The sequence below is a fragment of the Ursus arctos genome, unplaced genomic scaffold (assembly GCF_023065955.2).
Source record: "Ursus arctos isolate Adak ecotype North America unplaced genomic scaffold, UrsArc2.0 scaffold_15, whole genome shotgun sequence".
Classification (NCBI taxonomy): Eukaryota; Metazoa; Chordata; class Mammalia; order Carnivora; family Ursidae; genus Ursus; species Ursus arctos.
The window spans coordinates 55,718,987-55,737,974 of NW_026622819.1; the positions used below are offsets into that span (position 1 = coordinate 55,718,987).

The window sequence follows — 18,988 nt, forward strand, 5'->3', positions numbered from 1 at the left end:
AAAGAGGAGAGGGGAGCATGGAGAAAATTCTGGAACCTTCCCTCTGGTTTGCTCCCTCCTCTTCTTTTCCCCATAAAAGAATTCCAGGAGTGGGAGTGACCAGGCCAAGAAAGCTTCTGGATAAACCAGCTCAACCAAAGTAGGGAAGCAAAGAGTCTGGGGGTAAAAACACCAGAATGTTGAGATAGGTGTTTTGAGAGTGGAGGGAGGGAGGGAAGTGTTCTCTTAAGAATGAAGCTTAGAAGTTCCCTGATGTAAACACCTCCTCCAGAGAGCAGATCGTGAGAGCCAAACCCACTCCAGCTGCCATCTCCTAACTCCTGGTTTAATTTCCAAAAAGGGAACATGTATGCAGTCCCAGACCCTGGAAGGAAAGGAAACCATGGAGTACAGTGCAGGGCGTATTGGCTCTTAACCTGGACAGTTATTTTGCCTCCGTTTCCCCATCTTGGAAATAAGGATAGAAAACCCAACTCATAATACCAGCTAATATTGGTCGAGCCCTGTGTGCCAGGGGCTCAGCACAGCTCATTTTAACTAGGTGGTCACTCTGAACATCCCCACTTTTCAGATGAAGAAGCAAATTCCGGCAGGTTAGGGCTCATGCCCAAGGACAAAGAGTAAGTGACTGCCTGCGTGTGGCTGGCTCTAGAGCTGGGAGTTTTAAGCACCATGGGGTATCTCTTGGGGTCAGAGTTGTGCTGATGAGGATCGCAAACGTATCTGACCACCTAAGATGGAAGGGGACACGATTCTCACGATGAACAGAGCACAAAGCCTCTCAGTAGATCCCGTTAACAGCCCACATCTACTCAGGGCTTATTACATGCCAGACCCTGTGCAGAGCATTTTACGCGGGTTATCTCATTTAATCCCCACCACACCCTTACGAGATTGGGACTTGGAAGTTTCACAGAGAAGGACACTCCTCCCAAAGAGGTTATGTAACATGCCCCTGGTTGTGGAAGACATGGGGCGTGGGTTTCAGGCCAGCGTGGGATCCTGAGCCTTTGTGGGTAGCAGCTAATCTGTCTCCCCAGTAGCTATGAAGCCCACCACCATCTTCTTCCTTCCTGCCTGGACTCCCTCCTCCGGCCTTTCCTGACTACACCCGGTTGCCTCAGTCTCTCCGGTCTCCCAGTCCCTTGGCCTTTCGCGTCTGAACGGCAGACCTAGCAGCTTATTCATCACCCCCACACCCTCTAATTAATTGCCTGTGGTCCACAGCCCCAGGTCGCATAGCCACCTCGTATACCATCACCAAATGCCATGGTGATGGGTCACTGCCTGTTCTAAGGGGGAGTCTTGGCTCCCTGGCCGGACCCGCTGCCCTTGAAGGCAGAAATAAGGCTTATTCAAATGGCAGAGCCCTCACGGCGTGGGGCTAGGCTGTTGTGTCCACGCAGTAAATGTTTGTTGCTTGGAGGACTGCGGGAAATGGGGGAGAGAGGAGGAAAGCAGAGGGTGAGGCAGGGAGCTTCCCTAGGGCTCCTGCAGCGTAGCATCGGGGAGGCACTTACAAGGGAAGCCCAACTTCTACGTCCCTGCGCCTCCACCCCATCGCTTATAACAGAAAGATATGTTAGGTGGCTTTTTTCCCCCTCAAACTCACCAACATCTTCCTGCCCCAACTGGCCCTTCCCATTGCTTCCCACCATGGGCTCTCCGCTCAACAATGACCTTCTGCAAGAGGCTTCCTCCGACACTCCCTCCTTTGCTCTCCCCACCCCCATTCCCCTCGGTCCCACCGCCCTGTGGCACTTTTCTGCATAAGATTGGCACTTTTCTGCATAGCGTGAATCCTGCCGCGAGTGACTTGGTGGCTTGCTTCCTGGTTGGGGTGTGCCTGTGGACTAGAATGTAAGGGCAGGTCCCCGTCTGACTCGTCCACTTCTGCAGTTGGTGTGTGTGAAGGTTCAGCCGCGCTGTGTGCACAGTCCTCACAAACTCTGAGGGATTGTTTTTATCACCCCCCCATTGTGAGATGCATGCATAAAGGTGTTTGAATGGCAATGAATTAAAGGAAGGGAGGAGAACTTCCAATATGGCACTTTCTCCCTGCCCACCCCAGCCTTCCAGGTGCCAAAGGTGAAGGGGCAGTTTGGAAACACGGCCCTGCTCTGCAGCAACCTGGAGGTGAGGCCGCGGGGTCAGAGTTGTGCAACCTAAGCTCTGGGAACTATGCATGTGAAACACCCCCAGGTGGAGGAGCCTGCCGGCCTGCTAGTTCTGCCCAAGCAGGAGGAGGGGTTCAGCTGAAAGTTTGGACAGTGCTTGGCTTGCATTCTGGAGGGCCCTTTAGAAAGTGATCCCGCCCAGCTGTCCTTCAGAGAGAGCCCAGTCGGGGGCCAGCATCCTGCTGGATGGCCATAAAGAGGTTACTGTGGGAAGCATTCGGATCACTGGGGAAGCAGTAGGAACATGAAAGATAGGTTACGCGTTCCTCAGTCCCCAGAGAATCACCACCCAGGGTTAGACTTGGCAGAAGGTCTTCCGTTCCTTCTCTGAGCTGCCTGCTTAGAAAGGATGCACCGTCTGAATACCGAATGCCGGCCATGGCGATCTGGAAGCCTCTCCCACAGACCATAGGAAAGTGACATGACGCCGGAGGAGGGCAGGGAGCCGGTGTTCCCGGACAGGTGCGCTCCCTGTAGTGTTCTCCCCATAGGGTGATCCTGGCAGAACCACCTGTCTCAAAGGTGACACATCCGGGCTGCTTCTCCAGGAGAGCCTGTTGTGAAACATTCAGGAATGTTTGTGTTCCTTCGGAGATTTGTAATTAAGAAGAGGCAGAACTAGTTTTTGCTTGGCCCTCTTCCCTCCCTCCCTCTCGCCCCTCCAGCATTGGGGGCATTTTGATTTCATGATTGGGGTTTTCAGTAGTCTAGGACGTGGAGGCTGGAGGCTGCCCCGAAGCTTGAAATGGGGTGAATCGCTTCACTGGAGGGTGGGGGCTGGGAGTTCCAGGCAAGCCCCCAAGTCCAGGCCACATCTGAAAGCGGACATCTCTTCCCAGCCCACATTCTTGGCAATTGCCCAAGGGGAAACATTGTAGGCCAGAGAAGCACCCACCATTTCCCAGAGGGGACTGGTTTAAACAGACCATTCTCTCTGGCAGGAAGAGTGATGTGTGCACGTGCATGTGTGTGTGTGTGTGTGTGTGTGTGTGTGTGTGTGTGTTTAAATCTTTGTGCAGCTAAAACCACTTCTCTTCATCCTGATTCTCTGAATGACACATTGCTGCACACTGAATAATTCATCTCCCTCTTGGCATTTGTTCCAGAGAGAATCTTGCTGTCCAGATTTCTTGTAAGTTGCATAGTCTTCCAATAGAAGCTTTTCTCTTTCCCATGGAAGAGCTCTGGGAGCTAGGCTATCAGCCCTCTGGCTTTTCCCCTAAGATTGCATCAAAGGGGAACCGTGAATATCAAACCAGAGCCTGCCTTTCTCCTTAGGCCCTCTCCTTCTGACTTTGGGTCCTCTTGACTCAGTCTTCTTTACCCCTGATGAGCACTGTGTCTGTGTTCACTGCATGTGGAAGTCAGCATCTCAGTGGGGTGTTCTCATGGCAGTCACATCACTGAACCTTGTAGCTAACATTTATCTCACTTCTGACTTCCCCGTGTCTAAGGCCAGAACCAGAACAATCAGCGGAGTTCATGGTTTTCTGGAAAAGCGATGCATTTTGGTATTTCAGACCTGCCCCATCTCTAGTCCCCCTCCTCACTGAGAGTTCAGTGAGTTACTGGTATTGATGACTTGGATGACTTTGAGACATTTGATTATCTTTCCATCAAGCAGCTGTGGATGATTCAAGTGTATTGAACGTCTTTGTACCAAGACACAGATGACAGAAGGTGCAAATATGCTAAAGCTCCAGAGCCCTTTGCCTACAGACTTGCCTCTGGTCCAGAGGCGTTGCCTGTATCTCTGGCATAGCCTTCTCTGTGTTCCAAATCGTTCTGAAACTCGCTTGGTCTTGTTAATTCTCATTAACAAAGCTCCCGTTTGGGAATCAGGTAGTGGGGCTTTAGGTTATCCCTCTGGGGTTTACTAACTGTGTGATATGGAACATGCTTTCTCATTTGTAAAATGGAGTAAGAGTGCCTGCTGCCCGGAGAGAGAACATGACATAAATAACTTGCTTTCTAGGCCTAGATTTAGCCACTATTAAATATTTTAATTACACTGATATATGAACATTACAGAGAAATTAGTTTAAAAAAATACATTAAAACCCCTGTACTGAGATGACATTTTAATGTACATCTTTCCAGTTTCCCTTCTTTATGTGCTGCTCAAGCAAGCACACCCAGTTCCTTTCTCTGCACACACACACACACACACACACACACACAGATTTTTAGGCAAAATATACAATAACAGTATCCTGTAGATTTTCTCTTGCAACAGTGTTGTTTTTCTCATAATATATCGAGAGCATCCTTCCATATTATATTCATTATTGCAGTCACCCATTCCACAAATATTTAACGAGCACCAGTTGTGGGGGGCCCAGGAATCTCTTACTTAGATGCACCATTGGATGAAACCATTGAATTGATCCCCAGGGAAGAATTTTGAAAGGTGATGATCCAGGGGGACTGTCAGGAAGAGACATATCTTCTTGGTTTTCTGGGTTGCAAACAGTATATATAATAAGATTCATATCTGTGGGAGGTCCCTGGTCGCTCAATTAAGCATCTGCCTTTGGCTCCTGTTGTGATCCCGGGGTCCTGGGATCGAGCCCCGCATCGGGCTCCCTGCTTAGCAGGGAGCCTGCTTCTCCCTCTCCCTTGGCTGCTGCCCCTGCTTGTGCTCTCTCTCTGTGTCAAATAAATAAATAAAATCTTAAAAAAAAAGAAAAAAAGATTCATATCTGTGCAGCCAGGCTAGCGGTCAGAGCTTTCATGGCAGTGAGCAGGGAGAGGAATGCGCCAGAAAGGGAGGTGTGACTTGAGCATTCCTGTTCCCTCACAGATCTTTCTGTCCTCAGTAATGGAGTGACTCCCTGTGGAGGGGTATGCCTGTGTGTGGAGTTTTCAGAGGCTCTTTCAAAGATTTGCTGTAAAAAATGATGTCGGATGAGATTTGACTCCTGGTGGCCACTGGTCTTCATTCTCCATAGGGAAGAGGGAACAAACCACTTGGTGAAGTTTGGGGACGGGGAGGCACTGTGGGACATGGCCTTTTAGTTTCTGAAGTCTGTGCAGGGCATGGGGGGTGGAGGCGTGGGCTGAAGACAGCTTTGCAGGAACTTTATCCAGATGGACACAGGTGTGCCTGAATGAAGAGCCTTCTTCGCTGAGGAAAGTCCCCATCACCTGTGTGTCTTCTCCATTTTTTCCGCCTTGGACTCTAAGACAGTGGCTTGGGATTTTCCGTGGGGCTCAGGACATACACTGAAAATGTCAACTTTTAAGAGAACCCTTTAGCGCACAGCAGGAGCTCTGGAGACACATTTGAAATCCCAGTTTGTCATTGACTTGGAGAATGTTATTTAGTCTTTTTTAGCCTCAGTTTCCCCTTCTGGGAAATGGAGATGATAATAATGTTTTCGGAGCACTCATTCATACCAGGATCTATGCTAAATGCTCCTAAAATATGATGTTATTTAACCTAACCAACAACCTAGACAATTGTTACTATTATCCCCACTTTTCAGATAAAAATACAGAGACTCAGGGGCACCTGGGTGGCTCAGTTGGTTAAGTGTCCGACCCTTGATTTCAGCTCAGGTCATGATCTCAGGGTCGTGAGATCAAGCCCTGTGTGGGGCTCTGCACTCAGCAGGGAGTCTGCTTCTCTCTCTCTCCCTCTGCCCCTCTCTTCCCACCTTAGTCACACTTTCTCTGTCTCTCTCTGTCTCTCCCAAATAAATAAATCTTTTAAAATAAGTGGAGGGTAGTGCACCTGGATGGCTCAGTCGGTCAGGCATCCAACTCTAGATGTTGGCTCACGCATGATCTCAGGATCATGAGTTCGGGCCCTGCATCAGGCTCTGCACTCAGCATGGAGTCTGCTTAAGACTCTTTCTCCCTCCCTCTGCCCCCGTCCCTCCCTCTCTCTCCCTCTCAAATAAATCTTTAAAAAAACAAAAAAGATGGTTTAGGTGAGGTGCCCTGGGTGGCTCAGTCGGTTAGGTGTCTGACTCTTGATTTCAGCTCAGGTCACGATCTCAGGGTCATGAGATCGAGCCCCGTGTCAGGCTCTGTACTGGGAGTGGAGCCTGCTTGAGGTTCTCCCTCTCCCTCTCCCTCTGTGCCTATATCCTCCCCCCCCCCGCCCACGTCTCTAAAAAAAAAAAAAAAAAAAAACTGAAGCTCAGAGAGATTAACTAAGTTGCCGAACCCATACAGCCAATACAGTGATGCTTACTGAATCCTTATTTGACAGAGCTGAGTCTGTTGAATATCCTGGATACCTCTGGCCTCATCCTCATCGCCTCCCACAATATAGCAGTAAATTACTGACTAACAGAAGCTTTTGGATTCTCCATTGATTCAGTCAGGAGGTATTGTTCACAACCTACCTGACTTGGGTATATGGTGGCATGTGAACTCGCCGCATCCTGTCCACAGGAGCTCTTTCAGTGTTTCTCCCCACCCCCACCCCCCGGATATTTTGCTTTCAGCCTGACTTGGAGTGGGTATAGGAGAGGAGACCGCACAGTATAAGAGAGAGGGTAGTTAGTTTCCAGAGGCCTGGAGGGAAGGTTTTCATCAGAACTCCTAGACCCCATCCAGCCCTCTTCCTGTCCCGTTGTACCTCAGCTTGCCACTCTATCCAAAGAGTGATGAAACAGAGCCTTCTGCTGTTCCAGGATTGGGAGGGGGTGGGAGCACCCAGGAGAGGGAGAACATCCGCATATGTATTTTAAGCAGAGTCAGCAATGGGAGATACCGGAGGGGCTTTCCGGAGGGGCCCCTCCGGCTGACTGGCTGTATATCTAGGTTGGTGGCTCCCTGCACTCTGGCTACAATGCTTGACCGATGGCTTGTGCTATTTTCCGGGCTTGACAGCCCTTAGTTCATTTAGGTGGATGATTTATCTGTCTGACTTAGCCTCCCAGTGGGTGATTACCACCACTGCACACAGAAATGGGAACTTAGAGGGTGGTTATTACTAAAAAGATCAGTTTGGCCTGGATTGTCTAGGGAAGGACAGTGGTGGGTGTAGGCATTTGGGGAACCTGTTCAGGAGGCAAATAAATACTTCTTTTGGCCAAATTCATAGCGTAGAGCATCTGCTATTCTAGATACTGCTGTAAGCCAGCTTTCCAGAGGGCAAGTGGGCATGTCAAACAAGGGATAGAGCCAGAATGAAGACTTGCGGGGGGGGGGGGGAGGGGGGGGCAAGTGAGTTGCAGATGAAGAAGCCAGCGAGTGGTGGAGTCTGAGTCCAGAAGCAAGAGTTGACCTTTGAACCCTTTTCCGCAAACCCGTCAGAGATGCAGAAACAGGCCCAAAGAAGAAAGATGACTTGCTCAAATCATTCCCAAATTAGTGGCAAAGTTGGGACTGGAATGCAGATTCCCTGCCTCCCTCCTGGGTGATCGAATCCTGCGGCTGCAGCCAGGCACTCACCTTCCCAGGACAACGGGGGCCGTGGGGACAGCAGAACCGGGGTCAGTGCAATGTCTGTGGCTCTGCTGGGCCAGCCCAGAGGAGCAGGGAGGCTGAGAGAAGCAGTGAGTCGCAGGGCCTTGGGGACTGTGGGCTGATGGAGTCTGTTTCTCCTCTCCCTTGCCAGGTACACCAAACCGCTCACCTTTGCTGACTGCATTAGTGATGAGTTGCCGCTAGGATGGGAAGAGGCGTATGACCCACAGGTTGGAGATTACTTCATAGACCACAACACCAGTAAGTTCCTGGCCAGCCTCCCTTCCCCATCCTGCACCCCATCCCTCTACCTCCACACCCACCCCCCGAGTCTGAAAGAGCTGCCGGCAGAGGCTCTTGAAGCCAGATTGTGTTTTGTTTTATACAGAGTTAGATAGAGATGTCGATGTGGTTATAGATAGATAATGTATGCTCGTACAAAATAACCATTTAGAAGGGTTTTAAATAGAATCTAAAACTCCCCCCTCACAACCCAGCTCCCCAATTTCACAGAAGCAGCCACTGCTAATAATTTCTTATGTATCATTCCAGAAATGTTCCAATTGTATGTTTGTATGTGCATATATTCTTTTGTTTTTTAAATATATCTCAATGTTTTGTGCATACAGACCTTTTCCCCGTCAGGCAGATGTGTCATTGTCCTTGCCAGGCCATTTTGGAGCAGCCAGAGCCCAGCGTGTCGCTAGCAGCATGCGCACATGTGTGTCCGTACTGGGTTGGCATCAGTGTGTGTCCCCAGCCCATCCTACTGGTCAGCCCACCCTCACTTTGTGTCCGTGATCCAAGTATCCCGACCCAGAGTACAGATTCCTAGTGTCTTTGTCTCTGGGTCTATGATGGAGGGTTAGATTGAGAACGGGACAAGCATATTGTCTGGCAGGTGGAGGAATCCACGTCACGGTCCCCCCGCCAGGGGGAGTTGATGTATATTTGGGCTTCATCCTTTGTATGCCTTCCTGGCCAGGACTATTTCCTGTCCTCTGAAATTTGCTGCCTAATTTGTCCAATGCCTGTCTCACTCTCTTCAACCTTTTTTTTTTTTTTTAAATAATTTTTATTTTGTTATATTAGTCACCATACAGTGCATCCCCAGTTTTTGATGCAATGTTCCATGATTCATTATTTGCGTATAACACCCAGTGCACTATGCAATATGTGCCCTCCTTAATACCCATTATCGCCTATCCCAATCCCCCACCCCTCTCCCCTCTGAAGCCCTCAGTTTGTTTCCCAGCGTCTCTTCAACCTTCTGAAGTGTAGGATTCCCTTTGTCCTTTCAGGCCAGAGGAGAATGGATTGAAATGGGATGTGCTTGGCCAAGCCTGAAGGCTGAGACTAGGGTAGGAAATCCTAATAGCCCCTGAGTACTGAACATACGTTCTATGCCATGTGCTCAGCGAGGCACCTGATAGGTATCATCTCATTTAATCCTCCTAGCTCCCCTGTAGGGTGTTGGGATGATTATCCCCATCTTATAAATGGAACTTAGAAGTTGTAACTGGCTGCTTGACACTCAGAGCTAAAACTCGCTAAAGCTGGGATTTGAACTGGTGCTAGGGAGCTGAGTTGTGCTCCCCCATTCATTTCTTCCCCAGGTTTTCACTAGCACCCGGCCTTGCTCTGTCGTGCTCCTCATCACTCAGTGGTATAACCATTTGCCTGTTGTAAAGCAGGACAGTATCTAATTCATTGCTCCAGTCCCAGGCCTGTGCTTGATAAGGCACATAGTAGGTGTGCACTTGACCTTTGTTAAATAGGAAAGGGCATACGTGCATGAATTCACGACTAAATGGATGAATGAGAGGACTTTGTCGAGTAGTTTCTGAGAGACAGCTAATGGCATTAATTGCTTTGTTGGGGGTAGCAGAGGTTTTTATTAGCACTCATGATTGCATGCTGGATAATGAGAAGTAAATATGCCTAATTGAGTGTGCACGGGGAATGAGCTTAATGCTTGGAGGGCTGCACAGTATGCTGGGTTAAACACTGATGTACAGGGACCCCCTAACCAGTCCTCTCCTTGTGTCTAATTGCTGAGTTCATCCCCCTCATTAAAGTCTGATGGCGAGAGCAGGATTTTAAGGTGCTTCTGGGAGTTGCTGGAGAAATAGAAGGGAGGAAGGAGTAGCAGGCAGCGGCAGAGTTTATTCTTGAGGGAACGAGGGCAGAAATGGGGTGTATGGGCAGGTGAGTAAATGGGGGCCACCATAGGAAGAATTCTGATAGTTTTACCAGCTCTCAGGCTACTGAGCGCCTTTTGCTTTGAAGTTGTTCTCCTTGGATGGAGGACATCACCTGTGCAGATGGAACCAGTGATCCAGGTGGTGTGAGCGTGACCCTCGAGGTCCAGGCATTCAGAGCCATGGACTCGGACCAGTCCTCCATGTGTGTATTGTTCATGGACTGAAATTACCTTCTTCAGTTATAGACCCAGTAGAACTGAACAAGTTAAATCTACCATCCAGCATTCATTCATTTAACAAATATTCACTGACCACCTGTAATGTTCCAGGCAGTGTTCTCACAACTCGGGATATGTGAGAGTTGCAAAATGGCAACGAGTCTTGCCCTTACAGAGCTTTCACATTAGCAGAAAAGCCAAAAAATAAGTAACGCAAGCAGATTATATGGCATATTGATCAATTGCAGTATTATGGGAGAAAGAGAAAGCAGAGTGAGGGCTGAGGCATGCATTTGAGGATGGCGGGGAAGGCCAGTGGTCATGGTCTTCGGAAAGAAGACCTGGTTGAGAAAATGAGATTTCGAGCTAAGACTTGAGGGAAATTTCAGGTAGAGGATTGATAGAGCTAGAACTCTGAGGTATGGTCATGTTTGCTCAGGGATGGCAAGGAGGCAGGTGTGCGCATGGCAGAGTGAGTGAGAAAGCCAGGAGAAGGACATCAGGCCAGAGCGTGGCAGGGCATAGATGGAGTGGTGGTCTGCCTTCAGGGCGCTAGCTTTTGTTCCATGTGCGATGAGAGCCATTGGAGAGTTTTAAGCAGAGGAGTGGCATGATCTGCTTTATGTCTTAAAAGGGCCACTCTGGCTGCTTTGCTGAGAATAGACCTTAGTGAGGCAAGGACAGAAGCAGAGAATCTTGTGAGAGAGAGAGATGATTGCAGTAGTCCAGGTAACAGAGGACAGTGCCCCAGACCAAGGCCATAGTGGTGGAGGTGGTAGAAAGTGGCCAATGTGGATGTATTTTCACGGTGGAGCCAGCAGGATTTCCTGGTAGACTGCATATGGAGCATGAAAGAAAGAGGAATGAATGATGCTTATGGGGCCTAAGCAACTGGCAGGATGGAATGTCATCGATTGAATGGAAAACACTAGAAGAGGACTGAGTTTGGGAAGGAAAACAAGTGGGTTTAGGCATACCGAGTCTTCCATGCCTGTTACACATCTGAGATGTTGCTGGTCAGTTTGATAAAGGAATCTGGAGTTTGGAAAGAGATCTGGGCCAAAGATAGTTATTTGGGAGTTGTTGGTAGTATTTAACGACATGAAACTAGCTGAGAACATCAAAGGAGTAAGTCAAAGACGAGGACCAAGGAATGAGCTTTGAGGTCCTCAGACAGTAAGGGGATGCAGAGAAGAGAAAAACCAGCAGTAACTCTGAGGAGTGAGCAGGAAGGAGGGAGGAAAACCAGGCTGTCTTGGCAGCCACGTGAAGGAAGCCCTTCAAGGAGAGGGTCCTGAGTCCTGTTGGATGCTTCTGATGGGTCAGGTACCAAGAAGACTGAGATAGACCCAACTTGGAAGGGCAGCTTTAGACAAGGACTCGGGGCAGGAGCCTCCCACCACAGTGAGTCTGAAAGAAGTTGGAGGAATGGGGAGCAGCAAATATAGACAACTCTTTTCCAAGATACAACGCATTTCATTATATCAGTACTCCCATTGACTGTTCATATCCATCGTGAATAGATGGTTTTAATCAGTGATCAAGTTGTACATTCTACTCTTTTCTACTGTTTTCTCTTCGTGCTATGAGTATTTGAGAGATGCCACATAGTGTTCATATTTGTCATTTTAAAAAAATGTTTATTTGAGAGAGAGAGGGTGCACACAAGTGGGGGGAGGGGCACGGAGAGGGGGAGAGAGAATCCTGAAGCACAGTCGTTGCTGAGCACAGAGCTGGACACGGGGCTCAATCCCACAACCCTGAGATCACAACCCTGAGATCATGACCTTAGCCGAAACCAAGAGTGGGATGCTCAATGGACTGCGCCACCCAGGTGCCCCCGTATTTGTCATTTTAAAGGCATCAAACAGATGTAGTGATATATGTTAACACATGAAACAAATGCACAGTAATTGCCCCCATTGCTGACCTTTTGTGTTCTTTCCATTTATTTGTTATAAATCAATAACACCAGAGGGAGAATCTTTATTCATATTGCTTCTCTCTTTTGTGATAATTTCCTTTATATTTTCAAATATAGGATCACTAAGTGAAAGGTTATTAACACTTTTGAGACTTCTGGTCCATATTCCTAGATTGACAAGTATTTCTAGAAAATTGTAGCAATCTGTATTGCCACAGGCAGCAAGGGTACTGTTTTCCTCATACCTTGATTAGTATGGGGCTATATTCATCTTGATTTTTTGATAAATTAATCATAGGTTGAAACTGTTACTTCACTGCTTTTCATTTGCACAGTAGCAAGGTTGGGCATTCTCCAGATGTTCGGCTGTTTTTAAGACAATTGTTGTTAAAGCCCTTGCAGAATATAATAGTGTTAGCCACGTGGGTGGGTGTGTGGTGTGTGTAGAAAGTGGGTGTGTGGTGTGTAGAGGCGGTGGGGCATGGAATGTGTGCAGAGCTCGTGAGTGTGGAGAACGTGTGTGGAATGTGTTTGTAGGTTGAGGTTTGGAGCATGAGGGAGGATAGAGAAGGGGTTCTCAATCATGGTTTCACTCAGTCAGCTAAATGTTTGTTGGCAGTAGCTGCCTCCTGGGGAGGGGGCATGAGAGGGAAGAAGATGGGGAATGATGTTTTGTGTATCTAAGGTTGTAACCTGCTGAATGATTAAACTGTGTCCATGTATAGCTTTAATAAAAACGAGAACTAAAAATTAGCTAACCTAGGTGATTTCAAAGATCATGCCTGAGTGTAAAGTTATCTGTTTGGGTGTGATGGACTTCAGGAGGGGGAGTAGCAGCAGAAGAGGTTGGGCCTGGGAGGACCCCCTCACAGTATAACTTATTCAGGACTAACAGCTATTAACACAGTTCCATAGAACCCCCTGGGAGCTTTTGAAAAGCCCAGTCTCCTAAAGGACAGTCTTTTCAACAGTTGCTGGTACAACTCGTCCACATGGAAAAAAGTACACCTCCGCTCTGTCCCTGCCTCACACCATACATAAAAATAAATTCGAATTGGCCATAAAGGGGAAAACTAGAAAAGAACTAGAAGAAAACAGGAGGAAAATCTTCAAGATTTTAAGGTAGGCAAAGATTTTTTTTGGACAAGACCCAAAAAACACTAACTATAAGAGAAAAAAGTGATAAATGGAGCTTCATCAAATTTACACCTGTTGTGTTCAAAAGACACCATTAAGAAGCTGAAAAGGCAAGCCACAGATATGGAAAAAAGTATTTACAATACTTAGATCTGACAAAGGACCCATAACAAGAATATATAAAGAATTCTTATATCTTACAACTTAATAGTAAGAAGCCCAGCAACCCAATAAAAAATATAAGCAAGAGATTTAAAAAGGCACTTCACTAAAGACATTTAGATGGCCAATAAACGCATAAAAGTATGCTTTCATCATCAGTCCTTAGAGAAACGCAAAGTAAAACTACAGGGCGGTACCACCACATACCCACTGTAATGACTAAAATGAAACAGATTAACAATGCCAGTGGTTGGCAAGGAGGTGGAAGAACTGGAACTCTAATACTAGTGGTGAGAATGTAGATCAGAACAAACATTTTGGAAAATGATTTGCCAGGTTCTTATAAAATTCAGTATATGCTTACCATGCCACCCAGCAATTCCACTGCTGGATAGTTTTACCTCGGAGAAATGCAAACAGATGCCCATACAAAGACTTGGGCATGCATGTTCAGTAAAGCTTTTCATAATAATCCCAAACTAGAGGGGCACCTGGGTGGCTCAGTCAGTTAAGCACCCACCTCTTGATTTTGGCTCAGGTCATGAACTCAAGCCCTGCATCAGGCTCCATGCTCAGCAGGGAGTCTGCTTGAGAATTTTCTCTCTCTCCCTCTCCTTCTGCCCCCTCCTCCCGCTTGGGTGTGCGTGCTTTCTCTCTCTCTCTCAAATAAATAAATCTTTTTTTAAAAAATCCCAAACTAGAAACACCCTAGAATTTTATCAAAAAGTGAATTACGATAAGTTCACACAATAGAATATTACTCAGCAGGGCACCTGGGTGTCTTAGTTGGTTAAGCATCTGCCTTTGGCTCAGGTCATGATCCCACGGTCCTGGGCTCAAGCCCCACGTCCGGCTCCCTGCTCAGTGGAGAGCCTGCTTCTCCCTGTCCTCCCCTCTTGCTGCTGTCTGTGCTCTCTTTCGCTATCTCTGTCTCTCAAATAAATAAAACCTTTTTTTTTTTTTTAAGATTTTATTTATTTGACAAAGACACAGCGAGAGAGGGAACACAAGCAGGGGGAGTGGGAGAGGGAGAAGCAGGCTTCCCTCTGAGCAGGGAGCCCGATGAGGGGCTCGATCCCAGGACCCTGGGATCATGACCTGAGCGGAAGACAGACGCTTAACAACTGAGCCACCCAGGTGCCCCATCGAATAAATAAAATCTTAAAAAAACAAAAAACAAAACCCCCAGAATATTTATTTAGCAATAACAAGAAACAGGTCACTGATAAGAACAACATAAATGAGTCTCAAAGCCTTCTGCTGAGCATGGGAAGCAAGGCCCAGAGAGCACACACTGTATGGTCCATTGATAGCAAGTTCTAAACAAGCAGAAGTGGAGGGAGGAGGTGGGTATGGGGGACTGGGAAAAAAGAGTACAGGGATTGTTAGGGTAAAGGGAATGTTTTACACGTTGATTCAAACAGTGATTTATGGTGTCCGCATTTGGCAAAGCGTATTGAACTCTACACACTTCAAATGCACTTCATTGTATTTAAATTATGCCTTAGTAAAGTCGATTGAAGCAATATACCGATGCCCACTTCATACTGCAGACCAATTAAATAGACTCTCTGGGGTAATTCCAACGTGCAGCCAGGCTGAAACCAGTATTCTGATGTGGGGTCGTGTGTTGTTTATGTGTGCGTTCATCTATCTGTAAAAGAGAGCCAGCCTTCAGTTAAGGCTCTCCCGATCGTTTATAGTCCAAGGCGTAGGGGCTCGGCCGCAGGGCGGGCGCCGGAGGGAGGGTTCCTCCGGGTGCGCTGGAGCTGCTTGTCCAGGGCCCCGCGTTTCCGGGAGCCTTCTGGTGGGTGCTCAGCGCCACGCCCTCCAGTCTGGCCGGCCGGCTTCAGTGACCGCTCAGCCCGTCTGTGTTGGCACCTCTGACAGAGTGGCTTTCACCTTTGGTGACACATTGGAATTATTTGGGGAGCTTTGCAAATCACCATTGACTCAGTCCCACCCCAGGAAGCCTGATCTAAAACCTGGGCGTCAGGAGTGTTAAAATATCCCCAAGTGATTCTAATGTCGCAGTCAGGGCTTCTCAGGCACGTATCAGAGTCACCTGGGGAAGCTTTCACAGCTCTCAGTGCCTGGGTCCCACTCCTAGAAATTCTGATGTTAGTGAGTGTTCTGGGGCAGAGTTCAGGCTTTTTTGTGTTTTTGCAGCCCCTCAGCTGATTCTAATACACTGCCAGGACCCAAGATTACTGGGTGAACACTTTTTTTAAAGCAGTGTTTCTGAGAATCTGGGGGAAAAGGCACTTTTCATGTCTCACAAACTTCGTGCTGTTTGTGAGAATAAAAATTGGTACAACCTTTCAGATGGTAATTTGGTTGAATGTGTCTCCTAAAATTAAAAAAAGAAAAAAATATATATATCCCCTCCAACCCAGTAGTCCCTCTATTAAGAAATATATCCAGAGTTAATCACACAAGTTATAAAATATTTTTTTTTAAAGATTTTTGTTTTATTTATTTGACAGAGACAGCCAGCGAGAGAGGGAACACAAGCAGGGGGAGTGGGAGAGGAAGGAGCAGGCTCCCAGCACAGGAGCCCGATGTGGGGCTCGATCCCAGAACGCCGGGATCACGCCCCGAGCCAAAGGCAGACGCTTAACGACTGCGCCACCCAGGCGCCCCATAAAATATGTTTTTAACCATTGTCACTGCAGTATTGATCGTGGTAGCAAAAGAACTGAAAACAATCCAAATGTTTCCCAGTAGTGGTCTGGGAAACCACTAACACCCTACCGTAAATAAAGCTTAATACCGTACCGTAGAATACCGTGCAACCATTTAAATGGTCGAGGTAAATAAAAAAATAAAAAATAAAAACAGTAATAAAACTAAAACAATGAATAAACAAAAAAGTTGAGTCGAATCTGCACCCACAAGGAAGGATGACATGATCTCTCATTTGCAAATGAAAGCGGATTACAGACTAGTAGACGTGACATGTGGCCATATTGCATTAAAAATAAATTAGTGCATATAGACACACACGTATAAACAGATTTATGAATAATCAGAGGCAGTATCTCTTAGTATGTGAGATTCCCAGCAGCAGTTACCTCTGAGGAGTAGGATTAAAGACGTAGAAACTCTCACTTCTTCTTTTATAAATTTGCAATGGTGGAATTGTGAGATTTTCCTTTTTTGTATTTTTCAGTATTTTTCCCAAAAAATGTAAATTTTAAAAAGTGAACAAACTTTAGAAAACACCTCCAGCCTGGCCAGGACCAGCTGTTTCTTTTCTGTGGCTTCTGTCAGCTGGAGGTCTGAGGCTAGCGCTCGAGGGGCAGTCGGGAGTCCCTGACTCTGAGGGAGTCCACATCTACGGATGGGACATGGGGGCCAGCTTTATAAATACTCCCCTTCTTAATCTTTTCTTGCAGATGTTCCTCCTCCTTTCTTGGTGGAAAGGTTGCAAAGCTTTTCTTATAAGAAGCAATCTTGTGGCTGCTGCCAGCAATCTTCAGACCTTGTTTTCTTTCCCAGAAAAAGGGAGGAGGAAGAGCTAAAGGAATGGCTTATTCATGGACAGTTCAAAAACTGGTCCCAGAAAACAGTTTGGGCTTTACTCTCAACCATTGTGGGTTTACTTTACCTGGGCAGAAGTGCTTTACAGCTTCCTAGGAAGCAGGGAGGAGATTCAGAGAGGTTAAGCAGCCTCCCCATCGTAACACAACAATTACTGGCAGGGATGAAAAGTTGGCCCTGCTGCTTTTTTTTTTTTTTTTAAGATTTTATTTATGTATTTATTTGAGAGAGAAAAGGAGAGAAAGCACGCAAGCAATGGGGAGGGGCAGATGGAGAGGGAGAGAGAGATTCTCAAGCAAACTCACGCTGAGCACAGAGCCCAGTGCAGGGCTCCATCTTACAACCAGAGATCAGACCTAAGCGGAAATCAAGAGTCAGTCGCTTAACTGAACCCCAGGCGTCCGGCCCTGCTGCTTCTGTGATCATTCTCCCTATCCCTTCTTGCTTTCATTGGAAATGCTCATTTGGTCCTACGCAGAAGGAATGAGAGCTATAGGGCCTACAGAAGGCAGCACAAGCTCAAATTCCCCAGGAGTCAGATCTGTGACACAAATGAATGAAGCAGACCAGCAGACCAATGGAGGCCTTGGGTCTGTGGCCGACTGTGGACTCAGCGTGGCCAGATCTTCTGAGAAACCAGAGATCAGGATTCTAATGTTTAAATCTCCCTATTTTCACATACTAGTAACCAACTCACAATTACTAAAACACTTTGGGTTAAGCAAAGCCTGTCTACTGGCTGGATTCACCACATGGCCACGATGGTACAGTTTCTGGTGTGTCACCCCCCCACAAACACACACACACCGAGCCCCACCCACCACCTGGGAGATGGCTGGAGGGTCGGCAGTTGATGGGCATTGATTCTTTGACATTGCTTTGACCTCTTGCATGTCTGCTCAGCTGCCAGCTGTCCCTTTTTTAAAATGTCTTTCTTTTGGGGTTTTGACTTTTTTTCCAAATGATCGCTGTACATATTTCCTTTATACGTAATTTTTTCGAAAAAGAATGAAGAAAAAATACCCTGCTACCCAGACATATCTATTGTCGATAACCTGCTAAGTTGTCTCCTAATCTTTTTGAGAATGTATGTATTATTTCAATTATCACAAAAATTATTTTTGCAGTTTTGCCCCCTGTACTTTCACTCATATGTCTAGGCCCCTTTCCACTTCATCCATATTTCTTTGAAGACACTATTTTTAGTGGCTGTAGCAGTGTGTTATGTAAAATACAGCAGACCTGTTTGGCCAGTTCTTTTCCATGTGACCTTGAGCAAGTTACTTGACCTGTGTCTAGATTTTCTCTTTTGAGTAGTAGGGGTCATCACGGAATCTGCTCTTTAGGGTTAGTATAAGGGTCGAAGGGGTAAAGAGATGTAAAGTAGTTAGAACAGTGCTTAACATACAGTAAACGTGAAGTAAGTGCTAGTTATTATTTTTCGTCATTATTATTATACCGGTTTGGTACAAATGTATCTTTGCCTGACTATTTTATTACATTTAATAATAAATTGCTATGGAGGAATTACTGGTCAAAGGGGGTTTGCATTTTAAGGCTCTTAATTTGCATAGTCAGACCTTTTCTAAGTCTGTTCTAATTTACATTTCCAGCAGGGAATGGGGTCCCTATTTTTTCATAGCCTCTAAAATATTATTTTTCTTTACTCGACCAAAATAGATGACCTTAAGCATCTCTAATGTCCTTGAGCCTCTGTCTAGATTAGAGCTCAAACCTGGTCCTTCTCCTGGCTGCTCTGAGATGGCTAGACTTTGGGTATGGAAATTGATTCTGGTTTATTTTGTGTCATTGTTGTTTAATAGGTAAGTTTAACCCATCCGCTTCTATCGTGACTTTCTATTTCCTACGCTTTTTGATTTCCGGTGGTGAATTCCACAGGCCCCCGACCCAACCAGATATTTGTGAGGTGCTGACCCGGGGTGTCTGGGGTCTGTTGCAGAAACCACTCAGATCGAGGACCCCCGGGTGCAATGGCGGCGGGAGCAGGAGCACATGCTGAAGGATTACCTGGTGGTGGCCCAGGAGGCGTTGAGCGCGCAGAAGGAAATCTACCAGGTGAAGCAGCAGCGCCTGGAGCTCGCGCAGCAGGAGTACCGGCAGCTGCATGCCGTCTGGGAGCACAAGCTGGGCTCCCAGGTCAGCTGTGAGTACCTCCCCCGCCCGCGCCCCTCCGGCACC

General features: G+C 47.0%; 1 protein-coding gene across 13 annotated transcripts in view; it reads left to right on the plus strand.

Moving 5' to 3' along the window:
- The window catches only part of WWC1 (WW and C2 domain containing 1), a 164,394-nt gene that overhangs the window by 73,299 nt on the left and 72,107 nt on the right, over positions 1 to 18,988 (plus strand). For 8 of the 13 annotated variants that reach the window (XM_057312301.1, XM_048224284.2, XM_026510930.4 and 5 more), the window contains 2 exons: positions 7,753 to 7,862; positions 18,750 to 18,953. In XM_057312301.1, coding sequence (XP_057168284.1) covers positions 7,753 to 7,862; positions 18,750 to 18,953 — 314 coding nt within the window. Of the gene's footprint in view, positions 1 to 7,390; positions 7,628 to 7,752; positions 7,863 to 18,749; positions 18,954 to 18,988 lie in introns of those variants that run through there. The other 5 variants (XM_048224287.2, XM_048224290.2, XM_048224288.2 and 2 more) reach the window with 3 other exon arrangements.